The sequence below is a fragment of the Opisthocomus hoazin genome, chromosome 2, assembly GCF_030867145.1.
Source record: "Opisthocomus hoazin isolate bOpiHoa1 chromosome 2, bOpiHoa1.hap1, whole genome shotgun sequence".
Classification (NCBI taxonomy): Eukaryota; Metazoa; Chordata; class Aves; order Opisthocomiformes; family Opisthocomidae; genus Opisthocomus; species Opisthocomus hoazin.
The window spans coordinates 12,903,239-12,916,202 of NC_134415.1; the positions used below are offsets into that span (position 1 = coordinate 12,903,239).

The 12,964-nt window shown below is 38.3% G+C and overlaps 1 protein-coding gene across 5 annotated transcripts in view; it reads right to left on the reverse strand.

Annotated features, from left to right (window-relative positions):
• Nucleotides 1-12,964, reverse strand: part of SMYD3 (SET and MYND domain containing 3) — a 426,029-nt gene that overhangs the window by 81,698 nt on the left and 331,367 nt on the right. For 4 of the 5 annotated variants that reach the window (XM_075412652.1, XM_075412656.1, XM_075412655.1 and 1 more), the window contains 2 exons: nt 4,619-4,686; nt 2,657-2,759 (listed from right to left, as the gene is read on the reverse strand). In XM_075412652.1, the coding sequence (XP_075268767.1) occupies nt 2,657-2,759; nt 4,619-4,686 (171 nt within the window). The remainder of the gene's footprint in view (nt 1-2,656; nt 2,760-4,618; nt 4,687-12,964) is intronic. The other variant, XM_075412653.1, reaches the window with a different exon arrangement.

Consider the following 12,964-nt stretch of genomic DNA (forward strand, 5'->3'; position numbering starts at 1 on the left):
GTCAACAACTCCTTAACAGTAGTAAATTGTTGTAATGTCCTCTGACAGAATGCACTGCAAATGTGCAAAAATGTTTTTACTGCTCACTGGTGTCATGAACGCGTCCTGTTGCAGCCGTTGATACTTTCCTGTCAAGGGTCCAGAAGCCCTCTCGAGTTTGCTCCTGTATGGGCAGTAAAGCCATAGTCTTCTCCTACTAATCTGAGCTTGACTTGCTACTTAGCTTCTCATTTCTAATAAATCTTAGTGCTTATTTGCTTTCTGTTAATTATGACATAGGGGATTTCATTCTGTCTAAATCTAGTGTAAGTTTGAACAGGCTAAGGCAAGTTTTCTGCCGCTTGTAATTATTGAAGTTTTCTTGTTGCCTCATGACTTGAAACAATGTTCATTCTACCACCTAAGAGCACTCTATTCAGAAAACCCAATCAGATTTCTCCCTAACATGTATTTTCTCTCCCATTAGCTCAGATGGTGATCTCAGTAATGTAAGTGAAAACTCAGTTCATAACAGGCAATATAGTTTAATGTAATAGGTGTGTAAATTCAATGCATGGCTATTAAGAAAACTGAGCTCACCCTGCTGCAGGCAAGCAGTAAGGCAGTGTGGAAAGAAGTGGTACCAAAGCTACCACGCAGAACACAAAATGAAAAGCAGTAGCTGTTGTGTAAGAGGAAAAGTAATTGGGTGTTGAAAGTAATATTAAACTGCTGACTTGTACATATCCTCATAATAATTTTCTTCTCCTTCCTCTTCCCATAACTTATCTAAACTAATATTAACTTTGTATCTTTACTTTCTCATTTATGTCCATTTTATTCCTTAGACACATCCTTATACAAAGAAGCATGTACTTTAGATGGAGACTTTTATTTCCAGGTAAGTGAACAGAGCACCTGCTTTAACGCAGTGTATACACATATATATAAAATCTTACATATTCCTTAAGGCAAGTTTTCCTTTCAGTACCAAAACCAGAAGCAATAGTTGTAACAAAGACACCAGAACGTGAGCTCTTTAGAAAATTCTGACTTTTTTGCTGCTTCATTGGAAGCAAAGTTTTTAGAAAATATAATATGCCCGCATAAGGTGCGGTCATTTTAATGCCTGTGTTCACACAACTGCCAAAGTCACTGCAAACAAACTGGTCTTAGCTGCCCTGCTTTTCAAGTTATATTTATTTTCTGATTGCCTTACAAATGATTTGTAACTTACACCTTCTCTGTTTCACTACTGATTTTAAGCTAGAGACTTGTGTGGTTTACGGACCACTAGAACCAAGTCTAAAATTTGGGTCATAGCTTCACAGCCGCAGCACAGTCTGCATGGTGGTCATGCCTGGGAGAGAATTCTGCTTCACTGCTCTCTCCAGAACCAGCCAGGGCCACCTGAGGGCCTCTCCCACTCTGTAAAACAGCTTGTTACAAAGAATTGCATTATGAAACTTACCTAGAAAAATATATCCATGTACGTAACAGTAAGACAGCTTCAGAATTTAGAACTCTAATAATTAACCCAAATGGATCCTGGGAAGACATTAAAATCTACTGTATTTTTAAATAAACAACCCATCTTGGTGAACTGGGAAGCCAAGAGGAAAAATATGGTATATGGATACAATGGAACAAAAGTGTCTGCAATTTGGCTTGAACAAGAATGCCAGACCAAAACATGTCTACACTTCGTAGATCCACAAAAGTATGTTGCATCCTAAAAGATTTCTCTTGGCTAAAAGGTAAGTACGCAAAAGAAATCCTGTTGGTTCTGCACAGTATTTTGGCTAGAAAAAAATACCTTGCCATTTACTTATTTTTGTGGCCTACTATCTTAGACATTCTTAGAAAGGCCTCTTAGAAAACCCTTCATAGGGAGGAAAAAAGATATTACTTCTAAATCAGAATACATATGCCCTTGATCTTCCCAGAGTTTGAAGCATAGCCATGAAGCGTATTTACATTAAGTCATGACTTTGAAATGATCAACAGCTAGGACTGCACAGGTCATTGTTGCATGTAAAGTTACATACATACACACGTCTTTGCAGGCCTTACTAAGCAAATTCAATATTGCATTGCTGCAGAAGACATTTACTTTGAAATGCTTACCTAGCCACAAATGATTTTCAAAGTAATACAAATGCTGTCATAAAAACAAAGCTGAGAATACCTGAGATCAAATCAGAAATATCTTGAAAGGGATATTTTGAAGTCTTTTCTAGTGAAATGGGCAAGAAAAAAACCCTTGTCTTGTTACTTTCACTGTCAATGAAAGGTTTACTACAACAGTATGGTTGCAGACTGACAAATGCTTATTGTTGCAACAACTTAGTGAACACTGCGTTCCACCCAGAAATATCGTAAGTGTTTCCATGAGGGTAAAGACATTCAAATACAAACAAAATGAAGTGCCTAGAGCAGGAAAGGAGGAACAAGAATTTATCAAGACTGCTAGTGATTTATGAGAAGTAATGATTATGGGGCCCAGGCAGTGTGAAGAGATGATTCTATTTATCATTTTCCCCTGATAGCTATGTGCTAGAAAGTGGCATCAATATATCATCAAAATATTAAGCTGGTGGCCCTGCAGTCTGGAATTTATTTAGGGAGATGTCATTGTTGCAGGTGTCTGTGATGGAAGGGAGGACAAGTTAATTACCTCTTCACCAATCTGGATCTCTCGGACGGAGCGAAGTAAAAGCTGGTATCCTTCAAAAACGATCACACAGTTTGGGTCACAGCTGTGGTTCAGTAAAGACATACTGTGAGGGGTGGTAGAGGAGGAGAAAGGGAGAGAAAGAACTTTACAGAGCCTCCGTTGTCATTCCCCTTTAATCATTTAAAAGTAGCTAACACGATTACATCTTTAATATCAAGCAATTGAGTTACAAAACAAATAAAATTCCTGGTAAATCAGCTCCTCTTGGTTAGGTGAGGAAAATTAATGCTTAGAAGATTTATATTCATTGCTAATAGGAGCTATGCCTGGATCACTTCATGTGTTTCTGCCTTCTGTGTACTCAGTACTTGGGACGGGAGGATGGCGATGGCCTCCCAGTGACTCTCCGAGAGCCCTGCCTCGGGGGAGAGGGCAAAGCAGGCAAGCGGGAAACAAGGCAGCCTGGACAGGTCAGAGCAAAAGGTCAGTACCTTGGGACCGTGTTATATTTCTGCTGCTTCTGCTCAGTTTCAGGGCACTAACCTTCTCAGTTACCCTGACCGTCAGTGGAACCGGAGCACAAAGGGGTCAGGAATCAACCTGTATGTCATAGCAGGTAGAAAATGGAGTATGCTATGTCCCAAAATCAAAGTACTTGGTGTGCAGAGTTGAAAGAAGAGATACAGCCATTGCCTCTGTTTTACTTATATTTTGGTTCAGCCTCTGTTCTTGTGGCATGTGACAGCTGAGTTGCAGCCACCCCCAAGAGAAACACACTTTGGTGAATCTCCTGGCACAGACATGCCCCTTTCTCATTTTTTGAAGGAGACTGTTAAGAACAACATCAACAACAGCCACTACATACTTGTGAGTCCCATGTTTCATTAGCTGAGAAACAACTGACTTTGCCAGGCCAACATCAGTCCCATAGTAGATATGGGGCTGATGGTTCTTCTCCTGTGGGAATGACCCATTGCAAGGACAATTCTGGCATCATCAGGCTGGAAGAATTTTTGGCTTATCCAGCTCCTGGCTGCCTGTATTTGCTTTCCTTGTCTGCCTGATTCAGTAACTCAAAATCCCAACTGTTGGCAAAATAAAGGATGTTGCGGATGGTGAGAGGCCTGCAACAAACCATGTTTATTCAGTTCTTGACTTTTAAAGGAGCTATCAACAGGAGCCTGACTCTTTTGGTATCCCTTCTGGCCTCATAAAACATCTGTGATTAACCTTCACATGAACCCAGTAATCTACACTGGGAGAGAGTCACCATTTCATTTCTTACATGTGAGACATTAGTAGAAAAAGAAACAACAGTGACAGGCCCGCTGAGGTATTGGCAACGGCGTTCAACAGTGCATGAACAAAACATTGAGATGGTAAAACATAATTTTAAACTACACATATTAATTTTCCACATTAACAATTACAGGTAACTAATTCTGTGAAGGCACAACCTTCCATGGTACATACTTCTTACATAATAGAAATAATTCAAATATTAACATCCACCTCTCAAGGGGCTTATCTTCTCACCTTACTGGTTTCTTAGTTATGGTAATTTGCTAATAAATGTGCTCAACCTTTTTCTTTTAATTGCCAGTTCAGAAGGCTCTTGGCTGCAAAATATCTCTATTCTAAAGCAACACAGAACAGGTTCCTTTTACTAGTCCCAGTCACACATTTTTGATGCCAGCATTTATTCGTGGAAAAGACTACCTCCTCCGTGAAAATAAAATATAAAGATGTATCCTATTTAAACTGTTTTAACTCTGTAGTCAGGACTCTTAAGAATGTTTTCAACTTGATGGTATTTTTTATTCTTCCTTAATTTATTTGCATTTCCCAGTTTCTCATTTGGACATGTTACCTGTTGCTTTGATGGTCCTTACAGCTACCTTGGAAAAAAAGGAAAAAAGAAATAACATAAGTTTTTCCTGTGAATGAAAGCATCCACAGTACCTGGGATACAGGCCAACGCCAACATCCTGCATCTCGCCGTTACTGATGGTGAAACAGTTACAGGTCACCTGTGAAAACAAGGGAAAAAATCCAGGATTACCAGAATCATTTGGAAACTCCACACTCAAGTGAAAAAAACTTTCAAAATAAAATGAAGGGGCAATTGGTAATTGGATGGGAAACATTTAAGCCCAACACTGGTGCTCTTTCATTTTAGAGCAATCACATCTGGGACACAGTCTCCTGTAAAACTACATTCAATTAAAAGCAGAAATATTAGCATCCTGCAAAAATGTGGGGTTAAACACATGCAGAGGCCCTACTTTCCTGTCAAGAGGGTAAAAAAAAGCCACCTTACACAGAGCCTGAGAAGCTCAGCCCAGAGACAACACAGCAGATGACAGTGACTGCTGTTGAAAAGAGTGGCTGTTTCCATGCAGGGACTCTGCTGATGTCAGGCTGTCACAGCACCTTTTAACGAGTACCAGTGGAGCCCAAAAAATCTATATGGGACAGTTTTGAAGCATATAGCAGCCTTGACTGCGGCAACCTGATATGGGCATAAATAAATACAAAGACTGTGTAATAGTGTTGTCCTTCACGGTATGGGTATTTTGGTTTGTATGTTAAAAATCCCACAAAAAGCATGTTCAAATTGCCATTCAAGAGAAATACCACCTCTCATTTAATCTCAAATATGCAGCTGGGTAGTGTATTCTTCCCTCATACAATCATATAAAGCTAAAGTGGTTTCAGAAAAGAGTGGGGAAGAATGGATGTTGCTTGCTAGTAGATATAGCCCTATCCCAAACTATCAGACTGAAGTTTCTTGGTGTTCATCTACAAGATAGATCAGCACTTTGTAAATTATTATCAAGTCTCATTTTCATGGGCTTAAACAAGAACCAGAACCCAATTCCTAATGTATTTTTTAAGTATCTGATTTTTTTTTTTGAACAGCTGGTTTTGTATTTTTTTTCACTTTTTAGAAAATCTGTTGGTCGGTTATCAATAACATACTAATAAAATATTTTATGTAGAAAAACATTGCATGATACTGCATATACAACAAAAGTCCCAGGTCTCTTCTGCATAACATTAGATTACTAATGTCATTAATTCTTGTTAGAACAGAAAATGAGTTACAGCAGAACTTGGCAGACGTGAAAATGAGATTTGAAAGTTGCAGTTTTATCCAAAGAGTAATTACCCAGAACAGTAAATGCACACCTCTATTTTAAAGAGGTACACTGAAAAGTTTAATAGTATCTCTTATCCTATAAATTGACAAATTATTATTTATGAGAGCATTAACCATAAGATGAAAATGAAATCCTCTTTCAAAATTCCTCATAAATTCTGACAGCAGCGTTAATTTAAATAAATGTACATGCAGTAGGGCGTGTGTTTTTTTAAATGGTTAGACAATAGTTTGATTAGTCTATTATTTATGTAACCCATTCAAATGTTCCTTATCAATTACCAGAAGCATACGTCTTAATTATTTCTTTCCTGCTGGCATTGGATATAAAGTATCAGACAACTTCTGAGCAAAGATTAGTCCATTTAAAGTGGTAGTTATCCTGGTTCTAAAAATATTTACTTGCTTCTGGTATGTATTGAAAAAATAATGCCTTCCAGGTCGAAGAGAAAGAAAGTGAGCTTATGGGGACCTTAGCTCTCTCTAACGGATTTACAAAGTAGCAGAGGTCAAACATCTCTTAGAACTAAATTAATCCCTCTTCCTTGTAAATCTCCTATTATTACCATAAACCTGTTTATATTAACAATATTGAATTTTGAGCACTGTAGAGTTACAGAGACTGTTCCATCACTTTCCATTAAAGGTATGTATTCTGTTCTGTGAAAAGTTTTACACACAGAAGTCACAATAGCTCTACTTCTTCCTTTTCATAAAGATGCATTAGCTTTTTATACCAGGATATATAAGAAGAAAAATGTGAGATGAATGGATGCTCTGAGATTCAGACATCAAGAGCATCTTTCAAGAGTAGTTTGCCGTGAGCCACTTTTTAACATCTCCGGTTTAGACTTTTTCACAGTATGCAGTGGTATCACAATATCCCAGTGAGGTAGTGAAATACCATCTAAATTCTAATTATTTGCAGTTTCAGATACGAGACTGGGAATACAAAGTACACAGGGCCAGATCTAAAAAGGCATTTAAGTAGGTAAACAGAGGCAGGAGTCTAGCGGGCCCTGTGAATTTTGAGCTACGTGGTTTTGCTCACTCTCCTATCAGAGGCATAAGAAGTTTCAGGTGCTCTGAAGTTTGATTAACCTCCTAGGAGACAATCTTTCCCCGCTTTTAGACATCGGTATGAAAAAAACATATAAAGTGTACTACAGAGAGTAACCTTTGTTGTGGTTTCTTTCTGTCCTAAGCAGGTGGAGAGAGAGGAATTGAGATGGTGGTGGTGGGAGGAAGATCTCATCATGTACAGTGTGAGAAATTCTGGTATAATGACAAACCTTTATGGACAGTTAGCAGCTGGTAACAGACATCAGCTATGAAATCTCCAGTCTGTCAACTGAGGATGAAGTTTGTTGTCTGTTTTCTTTTAGATTTGTTACAAAGTCTCTAAAAATCTACTGAAACTCCTCTACATTTCTATTTATGTAAACTTTTAAGAGGTTGTAAATCTCCAAGCTAAAGATCAGTCCTACCAAGGGCAGTTCTTAGATTTCAATCCCAAAGTCCACCACAAGAGTTGATTTTGTAGACCACACCTCCCAAGAAACAGGAGGAAGGCATTTCTTTCACAGAATACCTGAAAAAAAAGCCATTTTCCTAGCTTCCCAGGATTCACAGACTTTTATGTGTAGCTCAGATAACAGCTAAATGTGGAATACCTAACAGTGCTGCAGGAAAGCACAGGTAAGCTTCTTGTTCCTGAGGCAATTGTTTATGGATCAAAACCTACTGAGACTGGAAGTTAACTAACTCCATTTCTAGGGAAGAAAAAAAAAACCAAGGCAAACCAAACAACATCTTTCTCATACATCACAGTATTTCCTCCCGGTTTCATGGTCACCTTGCATTGACATTTTCTGCCTTAACTGATCCACCTTATTCCTTATACTACAATCAGGTTCTGATTCTGTGTAATCCCAGAGTTTAAAATAAAGAATAAGCAATTTTCAGCAATCTGGCACTTCAAGAAATGTGTTTTTCCTTACAAAGGCATGGCCCTTGTCATTTTAACTCCTGCAGAATCATTTATCTCAAGTATTTAATTTGTGCTTGTCCCTTCTGATTCCTCTAAAAATTCCTCTCTGTCCAGCTGCACAGTACTAAAACCGCATATCCACATACAGAGACAGAACAGAGTACACACTGAGTTTGGAATACCCACAAATAAGAAAAAATGCCCACATATTTCAAAGTTGCAAAGTCAAATTCTTTGTCATTTCTAAAATTTCTGAAATAACATATCTCCCAGCATGAGAACCAAGGGAAAATACGCAGGGGAGAGTCACAGACTTTTCAAATGTCCACAATGCAAAATTTCAGAGTATTGTAGAGCTCTCAAGGCTTACTGTCATAGCCTGATTGACCATACAGTTCACTAACAATTTAAAGAATCAGTTCTCAGTGTTGGAGTTGGCTCCATGGCAATAAATCCCACAAGTTTATTTCAAAGGAACTGCTATTTCAAACAACAAACAATACTACATAAACTGATTGAATTAAATAAAAATATCTGTTCTTTTGAGAGAGTGAACATGTTTTAGAGAGGTATCCCCTACCCAGTAAGGTGACCAAAGTAGTAGATATAATCTTTCCCAGACTGGTAAACACACAGAGAGTAAACCAGCTTTACTGACCGACCACTCTTCTCGGGCATACCTTGTCAGCAAACAAAAATTACTGCAATCTGTTAAAATTTATTTCCTGAGTGACATATGAAAACTCTGTAAATTTACCCCGTAAAGAGGTCTCTGTTCTCAAGATGTCTGGAGCTACTGTCTGAGCAATCCCTGTCTGTGCCAGACCCATGGTCTAGTGGACAGCCATGAAGATTTATTTTGTTGTCTGCATTTGACAGGGTATGAAGGCTTCAGTTTGGCAAAATACCAAGTTGAATTTTCTTTCAGTTCAGAACTCATTCATACTGCTTTATACTATGGATTTGCATATGGGTGGAATAAAACCGACTCAGACCTGATAGCAGGACATTCCATATTTGGAATTTCGGACACTAAGACAATGAAAAATGTCAATAAGGGAGAAAGGGAAAGAAATCAAATTATTATTGGCTCACTCTGCACAGATCAAGTTACAAATACCAGGACTAGTAATCAATCATTTTGTCTCCACGCTTTCCTGTACGTTACTGCAACAGAGTGAGGCAGCTTTTATAACCTGTAAGAATCCCTCACAAGAAGGACTACCAAAGGGCATATTGCACTGATAGGGTCAAATATAATTTTCAGCTTTGATATACAATGACTCCAGCCATGTCTGTAAATAGTGTATTCTCACCCACCACCAGGAAGAAAGCCATAACCAACACTTTTTTCCCTAATTTATGAACCTAATGTAATGTAAATTTAAGATATAAAAAAAGCCTTCATAGATTATTAAGTTTCTCATCCACACCAAATCTCGCTGGGTATTCCTGGTTATTGGCAAATATTTCACAAAAAATGCTGTAACCAGTTCTCATGTTAACAGACTTCTCAAGAGACCTCATTATCCAGGAGGAAGGGGTGGGCAGTAAATGCTGTGTGAGGGGCACACTAGCTCAAATGACCAAGACATACCCCAGAGGCCTTCTAGCACCACTACATCCCACTATGGCTCTGTGCCGATAGCTCTTTCGCACTCGAGGATGAAAAGACACCAGGCACAGATGGTTGATAGATCTCAAATCTGCTAACGACTTCATTTGGCACATGGAGCGCTAGAGCAACAGCGCTAAACTGTAAATGCGCACCATGCCACGGCAGTGACAGACCTGTCAAGCCCCTGGTTTGAGTGTATTTCACTCAGCAGCTCATGGCTGCTGCCCATGACAACCAGGTTTCCCATGCAGGCAAAGCTTTTCACTCTGAAACCTCAGCTCTGTCCACTTGACAGGGTATTGGAGACGGAGAGAGGAGATGGGGCAAGGTGGGAAGGCGCCTGCTGCCAAAATGCTGTGCTGAAAGCAGCCCTGTTACAAGGCACATTTGCAAACTAGACCTTTGTGGCTTCTATATACATGCTTGCGTGTTTTACTAAATCAGGAACTTTGAATCCATTTCTAAGCTGCATTGTACTCCGGACCTACCTACTGGAGTCCACAGGAGCCACAGAACCAAAACTAGATGAAGGAGACACCAGAAGGATTAAAATAAACTGAAGAAATAAAAGAGTCTTTGGTGTTTTGTTCCAGACGGAAATCAAAACATATTAGAATGGCCGTGGGAAAGCTTTATCTTATTTAGATTTTCAGATTAAAGTAGTTAACTCATTAAGTGGTTAACTGGGACAAGTAGTTAACTGGTTGTGATACTTACTCAGAAGCCAAATTTTGCTGCAATACCATGAAATCTGGAGAAGTTACATTTCTTTCACACCATGACTGAATTTGCAAATATTTCATTTTACTTCAAGAACAATTCATCCTATTAATCTCTTATGCTAAAACATCAATGTTTTGGCTGAATTAGAGACTATCATAACTTCAGATCTAGTTGCAGCAAAGATGTGCATTTCCAACTGTTTTCTTAGTTCTTCATCTTAGGTCTTTGGATGTCTTTCTTCACATCAACTGTCAATATTTCAGGCCTTTTTTGCTATCCTAGCACATAAAAGTTTCTGACGAGTGTGCAGAACACAGGTATCCTTTGCGGAGGGCTGTCATCACCTACAAGCTAGTAGACAAGACAAATTTGGCCCGACATTAACAGATGATTTAATGCAAGTGTGCTTCAGGCATCCTTTTTTAGTATTCAGCTAAGTGGTGCAATTTTGATTGGAATGTAACGAAAATAGGTCATGGCAAATTACCTTCTCTCTTCTTAACCCCACACATACTTCTTCTATCTTTCAAATAAAAATATTTAGCTATGCAGCTAAATATATTCGATTACTAAGAATTTCAAAGCGATCATTACTAGGACAAATGTTGTGTTTGCTATGGGCACTTTTTCCTTTTTAAGCGTGTGCATGTTGTAGTTACAAACCTGAGACTTGAAAAGCTAAACCCTGAAACCTGCAAAAAAATTGTACGCTTTGGGTAAAGTTAAGTATCTTGAAGTTTTGTAGAAATCCCATTAAAAGTTTTGCGCAACCTGTCCTAACGTTTTCACAAATTTCTCCCCTCACAACAGTCAGCAAGTCTCATGTTCCCTTTGGTGAAATTCTAGCTTTCACCCAGCTCTGCAAATATTATTATTCCTGCTTTTTGAATAGAGCTGAAATGCATCTGTTTCTGGAGCTGAACAGGAGAGAGGGAACTGCAAAGCCACTAATGGACCATATTACAGTATGCTTGCAGCATTTGGCACTATTAATTGGAGTGGAGTAAAGGCATGACATCCTTCTCTTCATCCTCATTTTCCTACTGGTAACTCCGCTCCTGAGAAATGGGGCAGTGTTACTAACTTGATTTCAACAGCCACTGCATGCCCATCTATTGAAAATAAACTGCTTGTTTATTGAATGATATCAAACTTCCCGGGGATCTAGGAGTGGTTAACTAACTTTGTATTTGTCTTGTCAATTTTGTTACAGATAGCTGTTTATCTGCTCTGTAATGGTATATTCAAAAAATAAATGTTGGACTTAATATGAACAATTAGGTTGAGATTCAGCTATGGTTGCTGGTATGAAACTTAACTAGGCAAAACAAAAACATTAATTAGTTAATATTCTATAACTTCAGCTAATAATACAGGTGGAATAAACTAGTCTGTCATCTCCTTCCATCACCCAGATGATTTCCTCATACCAGGCTCCTAACTGCTAGGCAGCCTGAGTTAGGTGAGATAAAACCCAGCCTCAATGTTTCAAGGTCTGCTGACTTTATTCTCAGAGTCGCAATATAATTATTCCTTCTGGAGGTGCTTGTGGAGCTAGACCTTCAAGTATATTTACCTCCTGAAGTCTTTGGATTTGGTCTGTTTGTCTTGGTGGATTCTTGCCTCTCTTTCCTCTTCTCCACTCTTTACTATTGCCCAGCAATCTACCTGGGGCGGGGGGTGGGGTGGGGGAAGTGAGGGGAAGATAAATATCCGGGGAAATTTTTTTCTACACCATTTCTTTAAAATTGTTTCCACCAGGAAATTTCTGAAAGCACAGAAGCTGAGGATGTTTGAGGACTTTTAAAGAAGAAATTTCAAAAATAGTAGAAAAAAGAAGAAACTCCTCTTCCAAAATATGATAGCATAAAACTAGTATTTTTAAATCTTAAAAACTTGCCATAAATAATAAGTTTGATTTGGAAAATTCTTCTGAAAAGGGCAAAAAAAACATTAATCTTGATTCATTTAGAAACATGGAAAGCTTGTTTTTTGAGAAAAATATCACATTTTTTCTAATAACTTTTTCATGAGTAGCATGTGGTTTTTGAAATAGCTGTAGTGTCACCTTGCTACTTGAGTTACAATCTAAACCAGAGATGACTGGAGAGTTTTAGAACTGAACCTAAGACCTTTTTTCTTCTTCTTACAGTGAAGAAAATACACAGAAACCACTCATGCCAGCATATGACACTGTAAACCTGTATGTGTCCATGATCACTGCAAAGCAAGGCTAAATACAACCGGCTTTGTTTTGTATTAACCAGGCAAAATCTCAGCTTGTTGTACCGTCTGCACATCGAGGCCCAAAAGAATACTGATATTGCTGCCAGTTCCTTTCATTTTTATTATGCCTCTTCCCTATAGATAAAATACCACCACTTTTCTTTTAACATAGTTTTACAAAAAGTAATCAGTATTGTTCTCTTTATCAAATCATTAAAGCAAAAAAATAAAAAAGTATTTATTTAGATATAATTTATTTTTTAACTTATTCATCTCATTCAAACTGGGTGACATTACTACTTCTGAAAATCAGTGGGCCAAACATACCCTTTTGTAAATCCATCACTGCCAGTGGTCTAAACTCCCTTCTCCCCATTAAAGGCCTCTGGAAATCAGTAAGGCAATGGGAAACATGCACTATGGTCTTACAGATAGCTGGCAGACCAAACATCTGCTGAGAGCAGGTCATTTAAATTACATGGAAATGTATAATCTGAAAATTGTATGAGCTGTTCATAAAACGCCAATGTAGAATTTCATAAATAAAAAACTGTCCTTTTAAAGTTTTCAGCACTCGATTAGCGTATG